This window comes from Carcharhinus amblyrhynchos, chromosome 7 (genome assembly GCF_965287045.1).
Source record: "Carcharhinus amblyrhynchos chromosome 7, sCarAmb.v2.hapA, whole genome shotgun sequence".
Taxonomy (NCBI): Eukaryota; Metazoa; Chordata; class Chondrichthyes; order Carcharhiniformes; family Carcharhinidae; genus Carcharhinus; species Carcharhinus amblyrhynchos.
The window spans coordinates 62,313,391-62,340,470 of NC_137330.1; the positions used below are offsets into that span (position 1 = coordinate 62,313,391).

The following is a 27,080-nucleotide window of genomic DNA, read 5'->3' on the forward strand; positions in this document are numbered from 1 at the left end:
CTTCCAGGACTCCAGAGCTGTGAAGAGTTCTAATTGAGCCTGTAGCAAATAGTCAGCCCCATCATCCTTAAATCAGACAGGAGCTTGGGAAATGGCCAATCCAGGAAAACAGCTCTGCAAAACTCCATCAGCAAGTGCGGGTTCAGTTTGGACCCCCTTTGGTCCTGACAGCAAGAAAATCCTGCCCAAAGCCTCAGAGAATGCATTAAGAGTTTGTAACAAGAAGGTTAGACTGTACCTGCAGTTCATTCATCCTTTAATTTATGCAAACCCACTCAGCAAATAATCATTGTATTAAGCAATAACACAATTTGTAATAAACCAGAGAACATTTTAATTAAAGCTGGAAATGGGCAATTGTGTTTGTCTTAATTAACTATTTATGATCTGCCTGAATAGTTTGGATATTAAATTTCTAAGGTGTATACAACCTAACAGTTAAATTAAATCCAGCAGTGTTAACTTCTGAAAATAATATATATCCTTATGTACATTTCATTGGGATAAATGAAATGTTCCATGACCAGATATTGTAATCTGACACACAATTCTACACACAAACAACATCACTGCCAACAAAAGGAGGAATAAAACAACACAATCAATCCATTTTAGTGTCCGTTAGGTGAAGTGTCCAGTTCTTGGAAGAAACCCTTCAGCCATATTTAAATATACAATTCAAGGGTCAATCACAAAAGAGTTCATACCAGCTTCTGCTGGGCAGATATTTGCATAATTAAGTCCTGAGGAAACGGCTGAGAGATGAGCTCATATTTTAGTACTGCACTGCTGAAAGGAATACACTCTAAATGAGTCTGCCAAGTCAACAGTAAATATTCCAGTAGTATTCTTTGAGAATTCCATATTTAGTACAGAGTTCTTGTGCTTTGAATTAAAGATGAGTTTGAATCAAAAAACAGGCCACAGCTGCAAAGCTTTCACTTTTCACTTCTTTCAAAGCTCATTCTGTCCATTTTCCTCCGCAGTTTTAAACATGAGGATGGAATTGTAGATTTTCAGAGCTGGTCCTAGTTTAATGCTCATTATTTTCACAATATCAGTCTGTGTCAGTAGTAGAAATGCTTCTCCATCAATTTGCTAAAGGAAATAAAAGTTGTAAAGTATTAACATAAAACCACCTTAACATGCAACAGCAGTTATTCATGCTGTGAACTATTATCCTTCAAGGTGATAATGCTCAATGTTTGGACATCTCAGAATCATATATTTAATGCACCATTGTATAATGTAGTTTCTTCATTCCACTGAGTCAATTTGCTTTTTTATTTAATTATAGCCTGGGGTCTGCATATGCAAACATGAGAAACTGCAAATTATGGCATTGTAATTTTGCTCCTACCAGGTCAGAAGTACACTTTAAACCATATCATGGCTGTTTATGAGATTCCAGTTTGTGGGTGTAGTTTTCTTAGCATGATAGAAACATGATAATTCTTTACAAAAATAGATAACAAAGAAAATTATTGTATTTTAAAATGTATTCCTTGCATTTTTAGGTATTTTTCTTCTCTCCTTAGGTCTTTTGCACCATGCATGTTGCAACAAGACTGCCTTTTGATTTCCCTGCGCTGTCAAAGCACAGCTACAGCTGTGAAAATAAAAGCATTCTCTAGCTTTTGCTCCCTTCGAGAGCCACCAAGCCTCTGCTTTGCACTTCTCCCCAGTGGAGCATGAGAGTAGAAACTCAGCATGTCAAAAAAATGCTGCTACAGACCCATTATTCTGTTTCCTATAGCCAATCAGACCTCCAACCTGAAATATCTGATATCCCAGCTCAGCCTCAACTCACTGAAGGTAAAATATACCTTAATAAATTGTACACTGGAAACCAATTAACAAAGGGTTGTGTGTGGCACAGTGGTTAGCACTACTGGCTCACAGTGCCAGGGACCTGGGTTTGATCCCCAGCTTGGATCACTGTCTGTGTGGAGTTTGTACATTTTCCCCGTGTCTTCGTGGATTTCCTCCGGGTGCTCTGTTTCCTCCCACACTCCGAAAAACACGTTGGTCAGGTGAACTGGCTATGCTAAATTCTCCCTCAGTGTACTCAAACAGACGTCAGTGTGGCGACTGGGGGATTTTCACAGTAACTCCGGTGCACTGTTAATGTAAGCCTACTTGTGGCACTAATAAATAAACTTAAAACCTTTAATTTATTTTGTAGGCCTCAGTGAATATAGGAACTCTCTGGGCACCCAGGTCCCAGCTTGACTGAACTAATGTGATTATTCTAAGGTTCCATGTGGCAAGTAAAATTCCCACAGCATTTTGCCAGTTAATTTGGTTAAAGAAATGTGTCACTTGAAGTTGAATAAACGATTCCTTACTTATGACTGCATAGAACCACCTGTGAAATTTATGTTCACACAAAATTAAAATACAAAGCAGTGCTTTGGTTTGGTTCTACTAAAAATCCTCCAGAAATCAAATACATAGATAATGCAAATCAGATGATAAATAGTGAATCAGTGGCCCACCCTACATCAAGATGAAAAATGATTTGATATTATTCATCTTACACTAGCATACCAAATCAAAATTCTCCCTACACTCTATTAAAACCACTAGGTTACATATTTACACCCCTCTCATTTCTTTTTACTTCTAGAATTCAATTCAAATTCACTTTGTCTGTAGGGAAAATCAATTTGGGTACATTGTTCATTCACTTAGTAACAATTACACACAGAAGTATGATGATAAATTTTAAAAATTAGCCTATCACAAAAGTCTAACTTTGATTAAATAAACGTGAAAAATTATTCCTGCACAGTCAATGAATCCCATCGAGAGCATATATCCTCATCTATTCATCAAACTTCTGTTAAAATGTCTTATGGAGAAGGGCACAAACAAGTTCAAGGACTGATTTATCCTGTATCTAAGGATTGCAGCCTCTTCCCTGAACATATCCAACAGTGACACAAAGGATGATTTTCACTATTCATAACACTCCTTACTTCGTGACATTTCTTCACGAACAGGTTTCATCAAGAAGGATCTGCTCATCAAATACTCTTGTTCAATAATTGATGCACTTTCTAAGACAACAGTACCAGAAGAGACATCCAGAAAGGATAGCACTCAACAACAACCTATTAGAAGAGTTTTATGATCGTGGGGTTTTCTCAAAAGGTTTTTAACACTGAGGTAGTATAATTTTGTTCCATGTCCACCACATCATCGCAGACCTCTGCACCACAGTAATTCTCTACATCTTGGTAATCTATTCAAATTTGATTAATTACTATTATGCAATAATTCTCGTACTCTTTGTTTTGCCAATTTTAATCATGAAGAATCTAAATACCATCTTCTAAATGTTCTTATTCTGTGTTTCATTAAAAGCTAAAGTCCCATGAAGTCATCTAGAGGGCACAGCCTCAAGATAAGGGGGGAGCAGTTTAGAACGGAGTTGAGGAGGAACTTCTTCACTCAAAGGGTGGTGAATCTCTGGAATTCTCTGCCCTTTGAAGTGGTGGAGGCTACCTCGCTAAATATATTTAAGACACGGGTGGATAGGTTTTTGGTAGGCAAGGGAATTAAGGGTTATGGGGAGAAAGCGGGAAAGTGGAACTGAGACACTTCAGATCAGCCATGATCTTATTGAATGGCGGGGCAGGCTCGAAGGGCTAGATGGCCTACTCCTGCTCCTATTTCTTATGTTCTTATCCTGCTGATGAATAGGCAACATGCAGCATCAGTTGGATCCTTAAAAGATTAATTGTTTGTGTTTCATAGTGCTATTTCAGGGAGTTATAACTTTACTATGAGTAGATATTTTGTAACTTATTTTTGCATTTCCAACTCTCCCTCAAGACTACCCTTTGTTTCAGAAATATCTGTCACAGAAATTAGCTAAGCTTTCCACATATGCAGTCATCAGCAAGTGCAGATTCAAGTCTTTTGTGAGAATATTAATATTTATGCATTCCAAGCCGATGGTTTCATCGTAAAGTGGCTGAAAAGCTTTGATCCATCCTTGAGGGAAATCTGAAGATTTCAAGAGCTTTGGCAGTGCTTGCTTTGGCTCTGAAAGTTAATGCTGTGCTTGATTTCCTGGTCTGCGAGCAACAGGTTAATGCTGCCAGTCGATCAATTTGATGTCCATTCTTGCATGAGGCAAATTATAAATTCACTAGGGCAGCAAAGATTTGACATCTGATGGAGGAGCAAGAGAAATGAGTAAGCAGGCGATTAAGTTTTAATCAGCTCACTGGGTTTCCACGAGTGCTTGGAGCAACAGATTGTGCTCATGTAGCTTTACACATCCCTGTCAACACTTACTACCAAGTCAACCAAAAAGGATTTCACTCTCTTAATGTCCAATTAGTGTGGAAATATAAACATAGATTTCTGCACATCATTGCCCAAGATGTGGGGAACTGCCATGAATTATTCACCCTTCGACAGCCAGTATCATAGAATCCCTACAGTGCAGAAAGAGGCTCATCGAGTCTGCATCAGCTATCCAACAGAGCATCTTACCCAGACCCTATCCCCATAACCCTATGTATTTACCCCACTGATCCCCCTCACCTACATATCTTGGGATATTAAGGGACAATTTAGTATGATCAATCCACCTAACCTGCGCATCTTTGGACTGTGGGAGGAAGCTGGGAGGGACTGTGGGACTCTGGATTATTACTGCGGTGGAAATATTTCTATGCCACCACCTTCCCTCTTAAATGGCCTACCCCTTATTCCGAGATTCTGCTCCTGGTTCTAAATTCACCAGCCAGAGGGAGCATCCTATCTACCCTGCCACACCTTGCAAGAATTTTCAATGAGGTCACCGCTCTTTCTTTGAAACAAAGCGCCATGGAATTTGAGACATGGATTAGTCGACTGCTTGTGCATGTGAAGTCAAGAAGGCTGTTTTTGGAATGAGATCCGGTATTGCAAATGAAGTTGTTGCATATTCAGAGTTAAATAACTCATTTTTCCTCAACTACTGACTGTACTTTCCTAATGCAAATGCATGATTTCTGGCAGGAAAATGAAATTCTTTATTGCTTCATCTCTACAATAATATTGACCCATAATCAGCTGTCAAAACTATTGAGGTTGGCGTCATAGTTTTACAGCAGAAGAGGAGCCATTTGGCCCATCATGTCTGTGCCAGCCATTAAGAACCTATCAACTCCAGTCCCATTTTATATCACTTTGTCCATAGCCTTGTATGCTATGACACTTCAAGTGCTCCTCTAAATGCTTCTTGAATATTGTGAGAATTCTACCACCCATCCCAGCCTGTTAGTTTCAGATTCCCACCACCCTCTGGGTGAAAAGGATTTTCCTCACTTCCCATCTAAATCTTCTTCCCCTCACCTTCAAGCTATGCCCCTTGGTTATTGATCCCTTCACTAAGAGGGAATGTTTCTTCATATCTACCCTAGCCATGCTCCTCAGAAATTTGTAAATCTCAACAACCCCCACTCCAACCAGCCTTTCTTCATGGCTGAAACACTCCAATCCAAGTAACATCCTGGTGAATCTCCTCTGCACCTTCTCTAGAGCAATCACATCCTTCTTATAGTATGCAACCAGAACTGCACACAATACTCTAGCTATGGCCTAATAGGGTTTAATGCAGCTCCATCATATGCCTCAGCTAATAAAGGCAAGTATCCCCATATGTTGTCTTAACCACTTATCTACCTATCCTGCTGCCTTCAGGGATCTAAGGACATGTACCCTAAGGTCCTTCTGGTGCTCAATACTTCCTAGCATCCTACCGTTCATTGTGTGTTCCCTTGCTTGGTTAATCCTCACAAAGCGCATCACACACTTTTGCATCACCTTGCACTTAATTAGGTTTTGTAAAATGTGGTAGCAACTTTAAACAAAGGACAGATGCGAGGTTAAATAAAGAAATACAAAAGTTACTGTCCAAGTTGCGCTGCTTCATCAATAGCTACAACATCTCACTGTCTGGCACATCTTTGAAAGGCACTGAAGAGCTTGAATTGTGTGGTAGATACGAACAAAATTCACCACAGCGAGTTTGGTCTAGCAGCCTTTCACAGCACTGTGTTAATTACTGCTTTAGCACAGAAAATTAATACAAAAGGTGGAGAATTATTCCATCAGATTTAAATTATTGTTGAAAATTTTTAGAAATGTTTCTTCTTCTTTTTCCTGCCTCATGTACAGTTGCGTGCCCTGCTCATTCAGGTCCTGGATGCCAGGTTTGCCTCACTGCAGCATTCAGCTATGAAAAATATCTAAAAATCCTAAAACTAATAACAATTGATGCTAGATGCCCTGCCATAGCAAATTACGCCCATTATCTCTATTACCTTTATAGCTATGAAATTCTATTCTATATTGGGATAAAAAAAACTATTTTCTGAAAATACTACTCATCATATTGTAGCATCTAAAATCCAAAAAGCTGGCAGTGAAATTAAAAAACTAAAGCTCAATTTTTTTGGCTCAAATTACTTAATCACTTGAACTTTGCACTTGTGATTTCTCATAAAATCAACACTTCTAAACCTCAGAATCAAATGCAATCAAATCCGACTTACTACAGTTAGCACTTCATTACTTTAGCACAAAACATACAATATATCTGGACATACAATGGTTAAGGGTGAAGGACTGGCAAATTTGTGCAATTAGCAAACTGTACCAATTTTTTTGGCTCAAATTACTTAATCACTTGAACTTTGCACTTGTGATTTCTCATAAAATCAACACTTCTAAACCTCAGAATCAAATGCAATCAAATCCGACTTACCACAGTTAGCACTTCATTACTTTAGCACAAAACATACAATATATCTGGACATGCAATGGTTAAGGGTGAAGGACTGGCAAATTTGTGCAATTAGCAAACTGTACCCATTCCCCAGAGAGACAGACTGTGCACACTGTAAAATGAAACTAATTACATAGATGAGAAGTTCACTGTCAAAATATTTGACAAGACAATAGCACATATTATCTAGAATCCATCATTTAGAACAGACAAGAGCAATGTTAATTATTAACTACCTCATCTTCTTGTTGATAATTACCATATTTAAATGCAAATTACACACCAAGATCATTTGCACTTTAAATTTTTATCTTTAATTATCTTCCATGTCATAGTTCACAAGTAGGCTAGGATATCATTTGTGGTGTTTACAATAGATATTATAGTCTACATAAGTTAGTAATTTGCCACGACCGCAACACATCAAAATCTCTCAAAACTTGCACATGGTTAAAACATTTAAGGCTGTTGACAGTGAAAGACATGGAACTTCACAAATATAATATTTATTTGCCATTTTGCAAAATACAAGTAAATTGCTTTCCTGCCATAAAATTCCTGACTGTTACTTACATTTATGAAGCATCAGTATGACCTCTTTCAATCCCTCCAATGTCTATCAATTGTCTGACTGTATCTTGGATGAGCAGAAATTTCCTCCAACTAAATACTCAGTTGACCAAAATGATTGCCTTCGGTCACCACCACATCCTCTGCTTCCTAACCACTGGCTCCACCCCTTGCTCTGGCAACTGTCTGAGCCCGAATTGGAAACGAGGTTCTGACCATGCAGCTACATCACGTTTCCACCTCCATAATCTGATACTGCCGCAGTTCATCCGCTACCAAAATCCTCATCCATATCATTAACTGCATTTCAAAATGAGCACACTTCCAAAGTATTGCAAAGTGCTTTGGAATGTCTCGACAGCATGAAAAGTGCTATATAATGCAAGTCTTTCTTCTTTTGTTTCCAATAGTCGATTTGCCATCCATATTTAAATACAGGATCTAAGAAGGACAGATTGCCTGCGGTGACAGGGATTTTCAGACCACACCCGCAGCAACACTGGCTCCACAGACGAAACACTTGTTCTTTCCCAGAGCAGCATTGTTGCTCCCTTGTCTCACACTCTGTCAGTACCACACAGCCAGCTGCAATATGCTGCCCACCCCAAGACACTGCTCGATGTCACCCACCACGACCATCTAAAATACCTTCATTGGAAACACAGCAGCCTTCCACCTCCCAAGCCATAACTATTAAGGAAATATCTCCTAGGAGAACAGGGACAGGCCAAGGAGCAGTGATCAAAGCTTCTCCTGCTGTTCTGTTTGTTTCGACTGAGATATCCCACTGGACACAAAACTATGCAACGTATAATCAATTTGGAGATATTGTCAGGGATGCACAGCAGAATTTGTCCAGTACGGTTCAGGCAGAGAAACTATTTGAGCACACACATGGTCTGCCCTTCACTGTGAGCCAGCCTTTTCCCTCTGCCAAGTTTCATATCTGGAACGGCCATCCCTCATTATTAAGTAGCCAACCTATGATCTGACAGTCTGATTGGAATAGAGGTAAGGAAAAGAATTGAAGCAGGCTGAATGAATCATGATTACTACCAGGGAGACAAGAACAGATTCTATGAAACAAATGAGATTAGAAATTATCTGCTAGTTGAGGGAGTCATATTCCTTTCTGTCAAGGGAGATATAACACGTGAATGTCAAACATGATGAAAACATAGATATTCCTCCTGAATGTAAGAGTCTATAATGTGACGATATGTGTAGATTTTATATATACTGTGTAGGTAAGGGTAAAGCTATGTCTGTGTGTGTCCAGGGTTAACGAAAGAGGAGGACGTTTGAGACAGATGGTCTGTGGAATCTAATGGATGAAATGTGTTATCTTGCATTTTGTAATAAAGTCTTAAGATGGGTCTTAACTTACAAGTAAACAGGGTGGATCTTGAAATTTACCTTTGGGGCTAAGTATTGAAATTAGTGTGTAGTTGTTGCATTTCAAAGGTGACAGGGAGAAGATTTGCATATTGCAAGAGCTTTGTGAGTTAAAAGGACAGGCGTTTTACAGGTATGTCAAGAACAGAAGGTTGGTTAGGGCAAGATTAGGGCCAGTTACAGACAGTAGAGGGAAGTTGTGTGTGGAACCGGAGGAGATTGGAGAGGCGTTGAACCAATATTTCTCTTCGGTGTTCACGCAAGGGGACATGAATGTAGCTGAGGAGGACACTGGGGTGCAGGGGTGTAAAATAGATAGTATTGCAATTGATATGGGGGATGTGCTGGATATTCTAGAGGGTTTGAAAATAGATAAGTCCCCTGGTCCGGATGGGATTTACCCTAGGATTCTCTGGGAGGCAAGAGAGGTGATTGCGGAGCCTCTGGCTCTGATCTTCAGGTCGTCGTTGGTCTCTGGTATAGTACCGGAAGATTGGAGGACAGCAAATGTTGTCCCATTGTTTAAGAAGGGGAGCAGAGACTTCCCTGGGAATTATAGACCGGTGAGTCTTACTTCTGTGGTGGGTAAGGTTTTGGAAAGGATTATTAGAGACAGGATTTATAGTTATTTGGAGAGTAATGAATTGATTAGAGACAGTCAGCATGGTTTTGTAGCGGGTAGGTCGTGCCTTACTAACCTTATCGAGTTCTTTGAGAAAGTGACCAAAGAGGTGGATAGGGGTAAGGCAGTTGACGTGGTGTATATGGATTTTAGTAAGGCGTTTGATAAGGTTCACCATGGTAGGCTTCTGCAGAAAATGCAGATGTATGGGATTGGGGGTGATCTAGGTAATTGGATCAGGAATTGGCTAGCAGATAGGAGACAGAGGGTGGTGGTTGATGGTAAATATTCATCATGGAGTTCGGTTACGAGTGGTGTGCCTCAGGGATCTGTTTTGGGGCCACTGCTGTTTGTAATTTTTATTAATGATCTGGATGAGGGTATAGTTGGGTGGATTAGTAAGTTTGCTGATGACACCAAAGTCGGAGGTGTGGTAGATTGTGAGGAAGGGTGTCATAGTTTGCAGGGTGACTTAGAAAGGTTGCAGAGCTGGGCCGCGAGGTGGCGGATGGAGTTTAATGTGGAGAAGTGTGAGGTAATTCATTTTGGTAGGAATAACAGATGTGTTGAGTATAGGGCTAACGGGAGGACTTTGAATAGTGTGGAGGAGCAGAGGGATCTAGGTGTATGTGTACATAGATCCCTGAAAGTTGGGAATCAAGTAGATAAGGTTGTTAAGAAGGCATACGGTGTCTTGGCGTTTATTGGTAGGGGGATTGAATTTAGGAGTCGCAGCGTCATGATGCAACTGTACACAACTCTGGTGCGGCCGCACTTGGAGTATTGTGTGCAGTTCTGGTCCCCACATTACAGGAAGGATGTAGAGGCTTTGGAGAGGGTGCAGAGGAGGTTTACCAGGATGTTGCCTGGTATGGAGGGGAGATCCTATGAGGAGAGACTGAGGGATTTGGGGTTGTTTTCGCTGGAAAGAAGGCGGCTAAGAGGGGACCTTATTGAAACATATAAGATGATTAGAGGTTTAGACAGGGTAGATAGTGATAGCCTTTTTCCTAGGATGGAGAAAGCTAGCACGAGGGGGCACGACTTTAAATTAAGGGGGGGTAGTTATAGGACTGATGTCAGGGGTAGGTTCTTTACCCAGAGGGTGGTGAGGGATTGGAATGCCCTGCCAGCTGCAGTTGTAAATGCGCCTAGTTTGGGGGCGTTTAAGAGATCTGTGGATAGGTTTATGGACGAAATGGGATTGGTTTAGATTAGTGGGTTAGTGTTGTTTTTTTTTTAAAAGCTGGTCGGCGCAACATCGTGGGCCGAAGGGCCTGTTCTGCGCTGTAATGTTCTATGTTCTAGGTGTTTTAAAATCTTACTGACACAAAATAGAGGTAAAAAAAGTTTTAATATTTGCAAGCATTGACAGTTCACATTATCTTGGAGGAATTACCAGAACAATTGGATGTATAAAGGAGTGACAGGGCTAGCATTAGGTGTCTCATTTTTCCTGCATTTAACATGCAGAAATAAACACACTGAATTTTCATTCAGTTATTTGCTTCTGATATCCTTTGTTTCTTTGTCATTTTCAAATATTTAGGGCAGCACGGTGGCACAGTGGTTAGCACTGCTGCCTCACAGCACTGGTTCAATTCTAACCTTGGGTCACTGTCTGTGTGGAGTTTGCGCATTCTCTGTGTCTGCATGGGTTTCCTCCGCGTGCTCCTGTTTCCTTCCACAGTCTGAAGATTTGCAAGTTAGGTTGATTGGCCTTAGTAAATTGTCCCTTCGTGTGAGGGGGACTAGCAGGGTAAACATGTGGGGTTACAGGGATAGAGCCTGGGTGGCATTTTTGTCAATGCAAGCTCGATGGGCCAAATGGCCTCTTTCTGCACTGCAGGGATTCTACGATTAGCATTGCTTCTTGAATGGGGAAGTTATAACTTATGTTATAAGAGGGGAGGGAACCCATTGCAGGCAGGAAAGATGGAACTCTGGTATCCCAGATACCCTATCAAATTTAACAGCAGTACCTCTATCAATATTTTTCTCTACTCCCTGCTGGCAGTCAGATTCAAAGGTTAGCTAGCTGCTGGGTGGAATGGTCAGCGCTGAAATCAGGGAGCAAAGACGAGTGGAACGAGAAACCTTAGTCAAGGAGAGAGGATTTGAAGAAATTGTCGGCGAGAGGGGAAGGTTTCAAAAGTGTTGGGGGAGTGGTGGAATTGAAGAGATTACGTCAGGCAAGGAGGTTGTAGGAGGAGTGGGTGACTGGATCGGGGTGGGAGGTTGCTCGACAGACCATCAGGATAGAAACATGTTTGCTCGAGGAGTTTGGGGAAGCACATTTGCCCCTCAGTGCATAAGCAGTGCTGGAAATGTCCTCAGCAGCTGGATTTGGTGGTTTTGATTCACTTCAGTTGCTAGGGTTAAATCCTAGGAAACAAGGGTTGGAGCCATTCAACACAAAACAAATCTAATAAAACAAGGCAGGCAGCCTTGCGAGTATATTTAAATTACTGACTTACCTCTGGCGGCCCAGTTATTTACCCATCCTCAACCCAACACCAATAAAAAGAGAAGTTGGTGCATTTAAAAGCAGGTTGGATTGGGTTTCAGAGTTTTGAAATTTTAGTCTCTTCCCTCATGATGTTGTATTTCATACACATACGAAACATCGAACAGGGGGAAACTGTATTGCTTTGTTATATGGTGATATCTACACAGTTTTTTTAAACTGTTGTATAACAGATAGCTGGGAGAAAAAAAGTGAATCATCGTTACCTCATTAGTGGTTCTAGCTATGCCCTGCATGCTACAAAACAGTGTACTCTCTGACTTACTGTGAACAACACTTTTAGAGATTTAGTACCTAAATATGTTGTTTATGCTACTCATCATCTTTAAGCCAATGGGAACTACCACTACAGAAAGGGATACCTAACTAGAAATGCACCTAAAATGCAAGTCTTAATGGGCAGGATTTACAAAGCAACACATCATTGGCCAACAGCGTGATCTTCTGGTCACAACATTATCAACGGGGCTTCCCACTGAATGTACCTATCTCTGCTGGAAAGCCCATATCAGGGCTGCACCATTGGCCAGTCGTTTACTAGAAGATTCTAGTAAACAACCCAGAAATGGAGTTTGCAACAATCCTACCAAACTCTGATGAAGGGCAGAATTATTACTTCTGCATTCTCAAATTTATTCACTTCCATCTTGGAAATTTAAGGAAATCACGCAAGATGCCCCAAATTTAATGGAGGTAAATTGTTCGCCTCATTGTTTTTAAGTAAACCATCTAATTTTAATCAGCAACACCATTTTCTCATTCTTCTTCATCCAAACTGACACACTTCATAAGAACCCATGCATTTTGCTAGTAAGGAAAAGGGCCGTTTGTTATTTTTTAAGATTAAGTACGAAAAGTTATACAGAAAAATCTAAAAAGGACATACTAAGTAAGTCCTTTTTGCTTCTTTTCATGTGACAGATAATTGTTTTTTGCAGCCATACCAATGTCATCTTTAAAATAAACCAGATTAAGCTGGGCCTGAGTAAGATGCTATTTTGGAGAGTCAGTGCAGACTCGATGGGCCAAATGGCCTCCTTCTGCACTAGAGGAATTCTACGGTTCTAAGCAGTTATTTGATAGAAAATCTATCCAAAATAACAAGTGTTTGGAAAATAAAGTTTGCCACCTAATCCAATGGATAATTGTCTTGGAATATTTATTCTGTTCTGACAGATGAGATTACATTCCTTTTCCTTTTTACAGAAAACATCAAAAAATTAAGATTTAAAATTATTTCCTCAGAACATCTTCAAACTTACCTCATGCCTAAATGCTTTGGCTTGTTCTTCACAACCGGGCAAACTCAGTATAAATTCTGATACCTATGAATAATACCAGAGACATGTTATTTTCACAGTAAATAGCAACAAGAACTTTAAAGTTTATTTATTATTAGTCACAAGTAGGTTTACATTCGCACTGCAATGAAGTTATTGTGAAAATCCCCTAGTCGCCATACTCTGGCACTTGTTCAAGCACACTGAGGGAGAATTTAGCATGGCCAATGCGCCTAACCAGCACCTCTTTGGACTGTGGGAGGAAACTGGAGCACCCGGAGAAAACCCATGCAGGCACAGGGAGAACGTGCAAACTCCACACAGATGGTGACCCAAGCTGGGAATTGAACCCGGGTCCCTGGCGCTGTGAGGCAGCAGTGCTAACCACTGTGCCAAAGGCACAAATATTCAAATGGCTACACAAGGGTATTCAATATTTAACATTCTGACTATTATTAGTTATTAGCCAATCTCCCACATCTCTACTGAACAGAGGGTTTGCAGCTTCATAAGGGTAGAGCTGTTGTCAGCAAAATATGAATAAAGATTGACAGGGGAAGTAAATCCTGACACTGATTGGAGGTGCGCACTATCTTCAAGAATTGATTTTTTGTCAGGTTATCTAAAAAAAAATGCCAGAAACGTCCAAGAAATTGAGTTGGTGACAAACCTGCTGAACTCCAGGAAAGCATTCATGTTAAAAATTAATAAGCATTGAGGGCAAATGCATTTTTACTGTTAGCAGCTAATTCCAATTCATAACTGGAGTTAGGTACCTAAAGTTGAAAGGAGGGTTGTTACAAAACCCCTTGGATAACCTAAAGAAAAGTCATTCTTTAAATAATGCCGAAACATCACATGCAACAAAAAGTCAAAACATTAAAGCACTTTTCCTAACAAGATCTTTGCGTGACCTAACCCTTGTGTGGATCGTCTTACAATGATGTTTTAAAACTGCACAAAAAGTAAAAAAGAATGTAAAAAAGAAAGGACATCCAGTTTTTCTCAAGTAATTAAAAATTATTCGTGCTTGAAATGTGCCTGCTGAAGGTATTCAACAAAACCTGGGAACAACATCACTCCGATGAATCATTACATGAATAAAAGAATAAAAAGGTCAGATTTTGCTGTAGCAGAATATCTAGATTTGTCCTGGTCACATTTAGGTTTTTACAATTTTTGTGAGATGCATTTCACTGCTTTTACAACTACTTTCAGCATTCTCATCCTTTGAGTAAGTTACAGAAAGTGCCTGTTAATAAGGACGCACCATGGGAATCAGAGCATCTGGGACCTGAGTGAATTGGGAAAGCAACAGCATATCTCCTTAATTGATCAGATTGGAGGGTTCTGCAATTAACAGTAAAGCACAAAAAAGGGTTACTCGCAAGTTTGTAGGTGAATTCAATATCAAATCAGGAGCAAAAAAAAATCAAGTGAGGGAAAGAAGGATTGGATTAACAGATGGGATTAATTGGATTAAGAGACAGGAAGGAAAATTAAAAAATAAAATGGCTGGGATTTTCCAAAATCAGTTAAAACTTTCTGGTCCATTGACTTTTGGTTAGCTTTCCAAATTTTCGATCCTCACCCATGATGGGTCCCACCCAAAAATCCAAGGTGCGAAGTTAAAATTCTACATTTTTAGGATCTTCTACTAGCATTAAAAGTTGATAGAATGAGACTTGACTCAACAGGTCTCTCAGACCATCACGGCAAACAGGGAAAGGAAAGCTAAGCTGAGTGAAGTTGAAGATCAGCTGTGATTGTAGTGAATGGAGGAACAGGCTCAGGGGGGTATGTTCCCTACTCTGCTCCTGTTTATGATCTTAAGCACACTTGCGTAATAGTTAATTTTCAGTGCCAGAGAAGTTGATTAGGAGTAATTAACTCATTATATCATTAAAAAGTACCTCATTTGAAATTACAGCTTAAATTTCTATGATGAATTTTGCTTATCTGAATACATTGAGTACACTTATGATATAATTATCATAATTTTAAACCAAATGTAAAGAAAAAATGTTAGTAATGATTAATTTCATGATTTGACTTCCTTCTTGATAATTCGGCAGAAGTATAACTCAGTCAGTCAGTTATATATATTGTATCATATAAAAGGGGTTGATATTTTTAGTTTAATTTGGGCTAGTTGATGCAAGTAAGTCGAATTCCGATACCAAGTCCTGATTTTAACCCAAAGTTGGGCATCAGTGGGATATGTGGGTGGAGTTGCTGGAAAAGTGTCCACCCTGCCTCAGTCCAGGTGATATTAACTCATTTTAATGTTCTCCCACAGACTTCTGCCTGAATCCATCAAGGACAATAGAGTTGATGGTTAGAAATGGGATATTGCAAGACTGCAGGTCACAAGTAGGTACCCAAAGAATTGTCCCTGGAGAGTTGACAGATAGCCCAGAATGACCATGGAGGTGAGCAGGGAAGGCCCAATGTCTTAATGTGGTACAGTCAGGTGCAATTCTGTTCTTCCTGGTCCACAAGAAACTTCTGTTTATACTACTCTTGTTTGGGCTTCTTCTGGCCAAGATCCTTCCTGCCAACATCCTTTACAGAGAAGACTATGAAAGCCTTAGTCACTCTGAGGGTGGAAGAGTCAATTACTAGGGGCACAGATTTAAGGTGCGAGGGGCGAAGTTTAAAGGAGATGTACAAGGCAGATTTTTTTATTTTTTACACAGAGTGATTTTACCACAATGACATCAGGTTTGACTTGCTTCAAATTAAGTCCCTGCTTCACTGAGCTGTCCCAAAGCCAGAAATTTGCCATTTAAAACAGTGTGTTGTGAATGGCTTGAGTATTTCCCAAACCCAATTTAACACCTCAGGCAAGCTGGGCCACACTTGAGTCTCAAGTACTTTTCTAAATGTTTTCTAATATTTGAGTAGTATTTAATTCTTAAGTTGGTGCAATGGAGGAAATTAACTGCTGAGTAACTGGAAAATTATTCTACTTGCAATGCAAAGTTAAAGTATGGCAGGCTAGCTCAGCCATGTGAAACGTGCCTCAAGTGATATGTTGGAAATCATCGACCTACCATGAAAGCTAGACAAACACTTCTGTAGTCTAAGTATGAACTGCTGCAAAAGCTTGAGCTCAGAAATCAAGTCACGACTGGAGTCACTGCAGTGCATCTGTGATGCAGAAAACTATATGGGTAGTATTGTTAGAGAGGTGGTCATACTGTACATCAGGAGCATGCAACCACAAAGATCAAGATGTAGAATCAATTTGGGTGCAGCTAAGAAATAGCAAGGAGCAGCAAACATCGGTGGGAATTGTTTATAGGCCACCAAATTGTAGTGGTAATGTCGGGCATGGAATAAGTCAACAAGAAAGACGTGTGTATCATTGATGACAAAATGGACAACTTCAATTTACACATTGACTGGGTAGATCAAATTAGTTTTGCTCCTTCCAATTTGAGCTCCCTCTCGGGTCCCCAACCCTCAACATCAATGGTCACGTAGCGTGTGCGTGGAATGGATTTCCGGAGAAGTACATAAGAAATAGGAGCAGGAGTAGGCCATCTAGCCCCTCGAGCCTGCCCCACCATTCAGTAAGATCATGGCTGATCTGTCGTGGCTCAGTTCCACATTCCTGCCCTCTCCCCATAACCCTTAATCCCCTTGCCTATCAAAAACCTATCAACCCGCGTCTTAAAAATATTGAGCGAGGCAGCCTCTACCACTTCAACAGGCAGAGAATTCCAGAGATTCACTACCCTTTGAGTGAAGAAGTTCCTCCTCAACTCCGTTCTAAACCGCCCCCCCTTTATCTTGAGGCTGTGCCCTCTAGTCCTACTGTCCTTTCTGAGCGGGAAGAGTCTCTCCACCTCTATCCTATCCATCCCATTCATCATCTTATATGTCTCAATGAGATTTCCCCTCATTCTTCTAAACTCTAACGAGTACAAGCCTAGTTTATTCAGCCTCTCCTCATAGTTCAACCCCCTCAACTCCGGAATCAGCCTAGTAAACCTCCTCTGCACTCCCTCCAAGGCCAAAATATTCTTGCGTAAGTGCGGCAACCAAAACTGCACACAGAACTCCAGCTGTGGCCTCACCAATGCCCTATACAGCTGCAGCAAGACCTCCCTACTTTTATATTCAATCCCTCTCGCTATGAAGGCCAGCATCCCATTTGCCTTCCTGACCACCTGCTGCACCTGCAGGCTGGGTTTTTGCGACTCATGCACAAGGACCCCGAGGTCCCTCTGCACCGTCACATGCTGCAGTTTTTCGCCACATAAGTAATAGTCCTTCCTATCATTATTCCTACCAAAGTGGACAACCTCACACTTGCCAACATTAAATGACTTCCATTGTTTGCTGGAGCAGGCAAGTGAAGGAGCAGAGAGTCAGGTAAGAAATTACCTGTTTAAAACCTGTTTAAATAAGTTTAAAAGCATTTTCGCGGGCTTTTTAGTGTGTAGTAAGAACTTATCTTGTAGAACTGTTTAAATTATTTAAAAGCATTTTCGCGGGCTTTTTGTGTTTACCGCTTTAAGAATTCAAAGGGAGTGGATAGCAGGGATTTGTGGGTAAGCAGGCTTTTAAACAGCGCCAGGTTTAAAAGGAGGCCTGGTGTAGACAGCGGGCAGCAGAGCGAGAGGGAAGCTGAGTGAGCTACTAGGGCTTAGGATCAAAGGGCTAGGGAGAAAAGGGCCAGGTAAGTTTGCGTTGAAACTGTGCAATATTACTACAGGGAATAATGGAGGGGCATGTGATGTGCTGTTTCTGTATGATGTGGGAGCTGGTGGACCCCAGGGTCCTTCCATGTGACCATGTCTGCAGTAAGTGCTGGTTGCTGAAGGAGCTCCAGCTCAAGGTACATGAACTGGCCTCTGAGCTTCAGACACTGGGGCTCATCAGGGGGAGAGAGGGTGCCATTGACAATGGGGTGAAAGAGACATCCACCCCCCGCTAGACTAGCTAACTCTAAGGGTCAGGAACAGGAGGAAGGAGGGTGGGGACCAAATGCCTCAGCCTCTCAATCTGCATAACAGGTTTGAGGTTCTTGCTTCCAGTGTGGACGAGAACGAGGGCTGTGAGCTTGGTGAGCAAACTGCACATGGTACAGTGATGCAGACACAGGTCATAGGCAAAGAGAAGGTGAAAAGGAACGTAGTAGTAATTGGGGATAGTGTGGTTAAGGGTATTGACACTGTCCTTTGTCACAATGACAAAGTGCACAGAAGGGTGTGTTGTCTGCCTGGTGCTCGGGTCCAGGATGTCACATCTGGGCTGCAGAGGAACCTGGAGTGGGAGGGTGAGAATCCGGTTGTTGTGGTACATGTGGGTGCCAACGACGTAGGCAAAATGCGAACTGAGGATCTGGGGAGGGAGTATGAGAAGCTGGGAATGGAATTAAAAAGTAGAACCGACAAGGTGGTTATCTCCGGACTACTGCCTGAACCGAGTGCAAACGGGCGTAGGGTTGATAAAATTAAGGAAGTGAATGGGTGGCTCAGGGATTGGTGTGGGAGGAATGGGTTTGAATTTATGGGGCATTGGCATCAGTATTGGGGTAGGTGGGACCTGTTCAGGTGGGATGGGGTTGGTCTGAACCGTGCTGGGACCAGAGTCCTTTGGGGGGGGGGGGGGGGGGGGGGGGGTGCGAGGGTAGGTGACATTACGGGGTCTAAAGTAAAGGAGAGGGTGCAGGTAAGGGAGGAGGCCGAGGATGTCCCAATAATAAAAGGAGTAGGGGGCGTGAGTATGGTTGGTGGCGTTCTGGCAAATAGGGTCCAGGTGAAGGCTGGGATGAAGGCACTTTATCTGAATGCACGAAGCATTCGGAATAAAGTGGATGAGCTGGTGGCGCAGATCAGCACTAATGGATATGATCTGGTGGCCATTACAGAGACGTGGCTGCAAGGTGACAGGGACTGGGAGCTGAATGTCCAGGGGTATCAAGTGTTTAGGAAGGATAGGCAGGAGGAAAAAGGGTGGGGGGGGGGGAGGGTAGCTCTGCTGATTAAGGATAGCGTCAGGGTGGTAGTAAGGGATGATATAGGAACCAAAGAGCAGAAAGTAGAATCGTTGTGGGTGGAGATTAGGAACAGCAAAGGAAGGAAGACGCTGGTGGGTGTCGTCTATAGGCCCCCAAATAATGATCTGGAGGTGGGGCGGGCTGTTAACGCGCAAATAAATGCGGCGTGCAGGAATGGAACGGAACGGCGATAATTATGGGGGATTTCAATCTACATATTGATTGGTCGACCCGTGTTGGACGCGGTGGGCTTGAGGAGTTGTTCTTGGAATGCTGCCGGGATAGTTTCCTCGAACAGTGTGTGTTGGAGCCGACGAGGGAGCGAGCTATCTTGGATCTGGTGTTATGTAATGAGACGGGTAGAATTAGGGACCTTGTGGTGAAGGATCCTCTTGGGAAGAGTGATCATTGTATGGTGGAGTTTCTGATGCAGATGGAGGAGGAGAAAGTGGGTTCCCGGACATGTGTCCTTTGTTTGAACAGAGGGGAGTACGGTAGGATGAGAGAGGAATTGGCGAATGTTGATTGGGGGAGCGTGTTGGAAGGTAGGTCTGCTGAGGAGCAGTGGAGGATCTTTAAGGAGATCTTTCTTGGTGCTCAGCAGAAAATTATTCCGATGGTTAAAAACGATCGTAGGAGGAGAGATAATCAGCCGTGGGTAATGAAGGAGGTGAAGGAAAGTGTTAAATTAAAAGCGGATGCGTTTAGAGTAGCTAAGAGTAGTGGGCGAGAAGAGGATTGGGGAGAGGTTTAAATGTCAACAAAGAAGCTGATAAAGAAGGGTAGGATAAACTATGAACCTGGGCTAGCGCTTAATATAAAAAAGGATAGCAAGAGTTTTTATAAATATATAAAAAGGAAGAGGCTGGCTAGGGTGAACGTTGGACCCTTAGAGGATGAGAGGGGGGACTTAGTGGTAGGGGATGGGGAAGTGGCTGAGGTCTTGAATAACTTTTTTGTTTTGGTCTTCATGGAGGAGGACGTGAATAATTTGCCGGGTGTTAGCGATGGAAATATGGTAGGAGTGGAGGGCCTGAATGACATTATTGTTACTAGAGAGGCGGTGCTCGACAGACTGGAGGGACTGATTGTGGACAAGTCCCCAGGACTGGATGGAATGCATCCAAGGGTTCTGAAAGAAATGGTGGAGGTGATAGTGGATGCCTTGGTGATTATTTTCCAAACGTCGCTGGATTCCGGGGAAGTGCCGGAAGATTGGAAAACGGCTAATGTTACGCCGTTGTTTAAGGGTGGCAGGCAAAAGGTGGGGAATTATAGGCCGGTTAGTTTAATGTCTGTTGTAGGAAAAATGTTAGAATCCATGATCAAGGAGAAAATTGCGAGGCATCTTGAGGAGAATTGTTTGGTAGAGCAGACGCAGCACGGTTTTGTTAAGGGGAAGTTGTGTCTGACGAATTTATTGGAGTTCTATGAGGATGTGTCTAGGGCGGTGGATAGAGGAGAGCCGGTGCATGTGGTGTTTCTTGATTTTCAGAAGGCGTTTGACAAGGTGCCTCACAAGAGGTTATTACAGAAGGTAAGGGGGCATGGAGTTGGGGGTAGGGTGTTAGCGTGGATAGAGGATTGGCTGTCACATAGGAGGCAGAGAGTGGGGGTCAATGGGTGCTATTCGGATTGGCGGTTGGTGACTAGTGGAGTAACCCAGGGGTCGGTGCTGGGGCCTCAGCTATTTACCATTTATATAGATGATCTGGAGGAGGGAACCGAGTGTATGGTGTCGAAATTTGCTGATGACACCATGATTGGTGGAACGGCAAATTGTGCAGAGGGTGTGGAGAGTCTGTAGAAGGATCTAGATAGGCTGGGCGAATGGGCCAGGAACTGGCAAATGGAATTTAATGTTGGCAAGTACATTGAAGAACTAACTCAGAATCAGGCTATTTTAGATGTACTATTAGCTAATGAGAAATAATTAATCAATAATCATGCTGTGAAGGAGCCATTTGGAAATAGTGACCTTAATATGAAATAGTTTTACACTAACATTGTATGCGAAGTAGTTAATTCCGAAACTAGCAGATAGGAAATATACAGTAAATGGCAGAACCTTTAAGAGTATTGATATGCAAAGGGATCTGGGTATACAGGCACACGTTACTGGAAGTAGCAAAGCAGGTCAATAAGGTAGTCAAGAAGGCATCCGGCATGCTTGCCTTCATCGGCCAGAACACAGTTTAAAAATTGGCAAATATGTTGCAGCTTTATAGAACCTTAGTTGGACTGCACTTGGAATATAGTGTTCTATTCTGGTCGCCACACTACCAAAAAGACGTGGAGGCTTTGGGGAGGGTACAGAAAAGATTTACCAGGATGTTGCCTGGTATGGAGAGCATTAGCTATGAGGAGAGGTTGGAAAAACTTAAGTTTGTTCTCACTGGAGCTACGCAGGTTGAGAGGCAACCTGATAGAAGTCTGCAAGATTATGAGAAGCATGGACAGAGTGGATAGTCAGAAGCTTTCTCCCCAGGGTGGAAGAGTCAATTACTAGGGGACACAGGTTTAAGGTGTGAGGGGCAAAGTTTAAAGGAGCTGTACAAGGCAGATTTTTTTTTTTTTTACACAGAGTGGGTACCTGAAACTTGTTGCTGAGGAGGTAGTGGGGATGGAAGGGTCATCTTGACAAATACATAAATAGGATGGGAATAGAGGGATATAGTCCCCAGAAGAGTAGGGGTTTTAGTTCAGTTGGGCAGCATTGTTGGTGCAGGTTTGGAGGCCGAAGGGCCTGTTCCTAATCTGTAATTTTCTTTGTAGGTCCTAAATCTGTACAAAAGACTGTGTAAGTATGGGGGGAAAGTTGGCTATGGCAGATTTGCAAAATACATAAAAGACTTGATGGTAGACAGGTAATGGCTAAAATTTAAAGTAGTACTACATGGTCCATGGCAAATATACATTCCTCTAAGACACAAAACCCCAACAGAAAAGTTGACTCAACTGTGGAAAACAGGTGAAGTTAAAAACTGGATTAAATCAAAGGAAGTGGTTTATAAAGTTGCTAGGAAAACTGATCAGCTCATGGATCAGAATCTAGCAGAGGACTACCCAGAACCTGATAAAGGGAAAAGAGAATATGAATGTAACATAGCAAACAGACTGTAGAATTCCTTTTAGGCATATGAAAAGGAAAAGAAAGGGAAAATGTGGGTCCACTGACAGAAGAATTTATAAAGGAGAATATGGAAATGGTGAAAAGACTTTGTGGGTGCCTTTACGGAGGAAGATACAACAGCAACAAGGGCACAGTCTAGAATCAGTTAATAGTGTCTCAGAACAGGACTCAAGCCATTTAAGACTGAGATGAGGTGAATTTTCTTCACTCAGAATTTGGTAAATCTTTGGAATTCTCTACCATGGAGGGCTGTGGAAGCTACTGAGCTATTGAGTATGCTCAATGCAGAAAATAAATACATTTCAGAATACTGACATCAAGGGATATGGAGACAGTGTGAAAAACGTCATTAGTGTAGATTATCAGACATCATCTGAGTGGTGGAGTAGGCTCAACAAGCCGAATGGCTTATTCCTGCTCCTATGTTACTATGTTATCCAAAGATACTTTGACAAGGAAGGAATAAGGACACATCTGTTGCTCTTGATTATTATTTCTTACTAGATATATTAATGTTCCTACCCCATTGTCTTTACAAGGTACCCTGTGACCTTGCTCAAGGTTGGTAGGAATACTAACAACGTATCACAATGGGGTATTATCAATATGCTGTGATGGGAAAAGTGTTGCATAATTAAGTGTGACATTCACACTAAGTGCTCACTGCATGTAAGATTTTAGATAGATAATGTGGAATTTTATTGAAAAAGATTGAGATTGTTTTCTTCCATACCTCTTCAATAGTCCATTTTGCTACTTTTCTGGCAGTGATTCCAGCTACCCCAGGTAATAGCTTGCTGTGTTGTTCCCAGCAGAGAGGCAGACTGGGCACTGGTGATGCTGAAGACATAAACACGGACTGATGCAATGCTTGCTGCAGGTTGAAATCATCATTTTCTGTGGAAGGCAAATTTTGTTAGAAAGGTAACAGATTCATATTAAAAATGATTGTTAAAACAGAAGTGTATGCACAATCTATAATTGCAAAAAATTGATTTGAGTTTTATTAAATTCATTTAGAATTAGAGACCATTCAACAGTTTTGCTTGTAATTCTTGTTTTGTTTCACTCTCTCTCCAAATTATTCCCCATCACCTTTTAGGGTGCTGATTTATGTTGGAGTATAATTCCTCTTGCCACCTACCTTTGAAATTAGATTTTTTTTAGATTTCGATGGTATCAAGCAGTATGTGGAGGAAGTGGGAATATGGCACTGAGATCAAGGATCAACCACGATCATAATGGATGGCAGAACAAGCTCTAAATGCCAAATGGTCTACTCCTGCTCCGAGTTTCTATGTTTCTTTGGTTAATTGTTCAGTCATGCTTCAAGTCTGAAGCCGCACTGAGTGTTATTCAGCTGTTTAGCTGTTGAAGACATCATTCGCAGTCTTGCTTCCATCTAATGTATGCATACAGGCCATGTCTGATAAACTCAAATCAAGGTTTTGAAGAGGTGTTTAAAGAAATGAACAGGAGAATTCTATGTGGACTTCCAGAAGGCATGTGTTACTATCTTGACATTATTTTGTTAGTTAAAGGTGAAGCACGTGGAATTGAAAATAAATTATTGATGCGTTGATGAGATTGGCAGAAACGCAAGAGACATATAAGATGATGAATGGGATGGATAGGATAGAGGTGGAGAGACTCTTCCAGCTCAGAAAGGACAGTAGGACTAGGGGGCACAGCCTCAAGATAAAGCGGGGGGGGGGTTTAGAACGGAGTTGAGGAAGAACTTCTTCACTCAAAGGGTGGTGAATCTCTGGAATTCTCTGCCCGTTGAAGTGGTGGAGGCTGCCTCGCTAAATATTTTTAAGACGCGGGTTGATGGGTTTTTGATAAGAGAGGGGATTAAGGGTTATGGGGAGAGGCGGGAATGTGGAACTAAGCCACAACAGATCAGCCATGATCTTATTGAACGGCGGGGCAGGCTCAAAGGGCTGGATGGCCTACTCCTGCTCCTATTTCTTATGTTCTTATGTTCTTATATGGTCTGGAAGGTGCTCTTTTGCTGTAAAAAGCTCTCTCAGTGACGTCAGCAGTTATGCAGGCAGAGGATAAATCTGTTCACCTGATAATCATCCACTCAGATGTTTCTTGTCCTTTAAATAAGAGAGAGGCAGATTGGATTGCAGCTCTATATTAGTACATAACGATGGTAGTTTAGTAGTTATGTTGCCGGACTAGTAATCCAGAAACCTGAGCTAACAATCCAGTAATTGAGAATTCAAATTTCACCATGCCAGTTTAAACAACTGAAAAAAAGTTAAAAATTAATCAGCAAAAGTGACCACAACATTGCCAAATAGTCCAAATATCCTCCTGGGAAAGAAACTGCCACCCTTTCCCAGCCTGGCCTATATGACACTTGTATTGACCATGGTTGATGTTTTAAATATCCTCTACTTGATAAAATCCAGTGGATTGTTAGGCCAAGGTTCTAGAAAGAATACAATCTACATTGGTTCTAGAAAGCAGCCCACCACCACCTCTCAGGGAGACAAGGGATGAACAATTAATGTCAGCTTTGTCAGTGATGGTCAAAGCCTAGAAATGATTCAAAAACAGGCAGCAAGAATATTTATTAGGTAGTGATTTTCTTTCTGTGGTCCTTTAATTCTTAAGTATCAACTTCTGTTCATGGCAGCTATGGGCTCGATATGAGGAGTTTTGTTTGAAATAATGTATAACAGGAAAACAATACAGAAGTTAGTGTCAATATCACTGTATTGTTACAATGTATTCTGTGTGCTGGAAATTAACATACAATTTGATTCTGTAGGAGATGCCAAATTAATGCAATTTAAACAGCATCAGAGGTATTCAGGTAAGATTTATAACTAATTTGGAGCTGACACGTCAGTTTCAGCCAGTCTCATTCTATTAGCATCTGAAGTTTATAACCATTCAAAATTATCTTTTGTCTATATAATTGGTAAGGGGTCAGTTACATAGAAATACAGAAGGAGATTAGGTTGTCTTCCTCAGAGGAGATTTGATAGATGGGACTCAGACTCTTGCAAGTATAGAGACAACAATCTGCATTATTGTGTTTCTGTGAGAGGCTTTTATTGAACTGATCTTATGATAGCCTCCAGAGGCAGTTTCATGACATGGGTCACATAACTTTGAAAGTCAGTTAGGCAGGCAATACAGGATTGCTTTTCCAAAGCACAAACATTGTTTTTTTTCCCCCAGAAAAAAAATACAAACATTCCCTTTTTCCCAGCAGACATATTTGCATGTATGATGCTGTGTGACCAAGTTGCTCATGTTACCCACTATATACCTACTGTTTTCATGCACTGACAAATCGTAGTTTGTTCTATTAGTCAATCTCTACACATGATTTGCATACAGTCTTCAAATTGTGCAGGTCTCTTAAGGGAACACATGCACATTGAATGTTCTTCTAGGTGACATTCTTTGCCTTGTTCCTGTGGTCCTTGTTGCCTTGGTGACTATGATTGTTCTATTGCAGTTGTTGGGGACTCACTGAGCTCTGGGATTAAAGGTAGTTCTGTACTCAGAACAGCTGCTGAGGTCCCTTCTCTTCAGCTGCTATGAAGGAGCAGCTTCATTAGCTGAGCACATGTGCCTATGGTTGCTTGTAAAGCTGGTTGAGTTTTTTGCAACTCCCTCCCTGAGTTACCAACTGTGGAATTGTAGATCATTCCTCCTGACATCTTTGCATTGCTCATGAATTTGTTTGGTCAGATCTGTCAAAGTTTGGTTCATTGCAGACTTTCATCTATCATTCTTTTTCAAAGGTATATTCTCAGCTGGAATATTGTCCTTTAAATCTTCCAGTTCAACTCTGACGTGAACATTTTCCTGTGGAACATTACCTTGGCTTCATTGCATTGATGTGGTTGGCAACCATCTTGTACTTTACTCAAATATTGTCTCGCTCTCTCTGGGATCTATTGTTTCCCTCTCTCTGGATTATTTTTCTGCTCTGTCTGTTGGCATGTTCAGGGCTACCAGCCCAAGTTTTAGACTTGCCCCAGGTGGGATGACTGGCTGTTTCATCCCACCTATTTTCTGGAACTCAAGGTCTTCCTCCTTGCCATTGCATTGGGCTGTCAAACTAATTTGTTCTCTCGACATAAACACTGTATCATCAAATAGCCTCAATCTTACTTTCAAGGGCTTCATTTTCAGGTCACCACGTTGAGCCATTTCACACAGTTCTGGGAAGATGATCATGTTGTATGACACATTTTGTTTGCTTAATACTTTCCCTCTGCAGTCTTCATGGTAACGGTACAAACTATTTCTCACCTTTGGACTTGGCTGAACCAACCTGTTATATCATGTATAGTACTTCTTCAGATTCATCAGCAATAAGTCATTCCAATGACAATTTGTATAGGATTTTTTTTCCGGCCAAGCACTGGTGTGTGAAATGGCTCTGCTTCTTGCAGGCAAAACACTGTTTTCCTCAACTGGGCAATGTTTCTTTTCCTGTGCATGCTATCATTGAGTCATAAAGATTTACAGCATAAAAACAGGTCCTTCAGTCCAACTTGTCCATGTCACCTTTTTTTTTTAAAAAACCCGTAAACTGATCCCAATTGTCTGCATTTGGCCCATATCCCTCCACTCCCATCTAAACTATCTAAATGCATTTTAAAAGACAAAATTGTACCCACCTCTACAACTACCTCTGGCAGCTTGTTCCAAACACTCACCCCACTGTGTGAAAAAATTGCCCCTCTGGACCCTTTTGTATCTCTCCCCTCTT

General features: G+C 41.5%; 1 protein-coding gene across 2 annotated transcripts in view; it reads right to left on the reverse strand.

Moving 5' to 3' along the window:
• Positions 1 to 255: 255 nt before the first annotated feature.
• l3mbtl3 (L3MBTL histone methyl-lysine binding protein 3) overlaps positions 256 to 27,080 on the reverse strand; it is a 134,197-nt gene continuing 107,372 nt past the window's right edge. For both annotated transcript variants that reach the window (XM_080192466.1, XM_080192467.1), the window contains exons 20-22: positions 23,064 to 23,227; positions 13,167 to 13,229; positions 256 to 1,098 (exon numbers count right to left, since the gene is read on the reverse strand). In XM_080192466.1, coding sequence (XP_080048592.1) covers positions 955 to 1,098; positions 13,167 to 13,229; positions 23,064 to 23,227 — 371 coding nt within the window. In that variant the 3' untranslated portion in view covers positions 256 to 954. The remainder of the gene's footprint in view (positions 1,099 to 13,166; positions 13,230 to 23,063; positions 23,228 to 27,080) is intronic.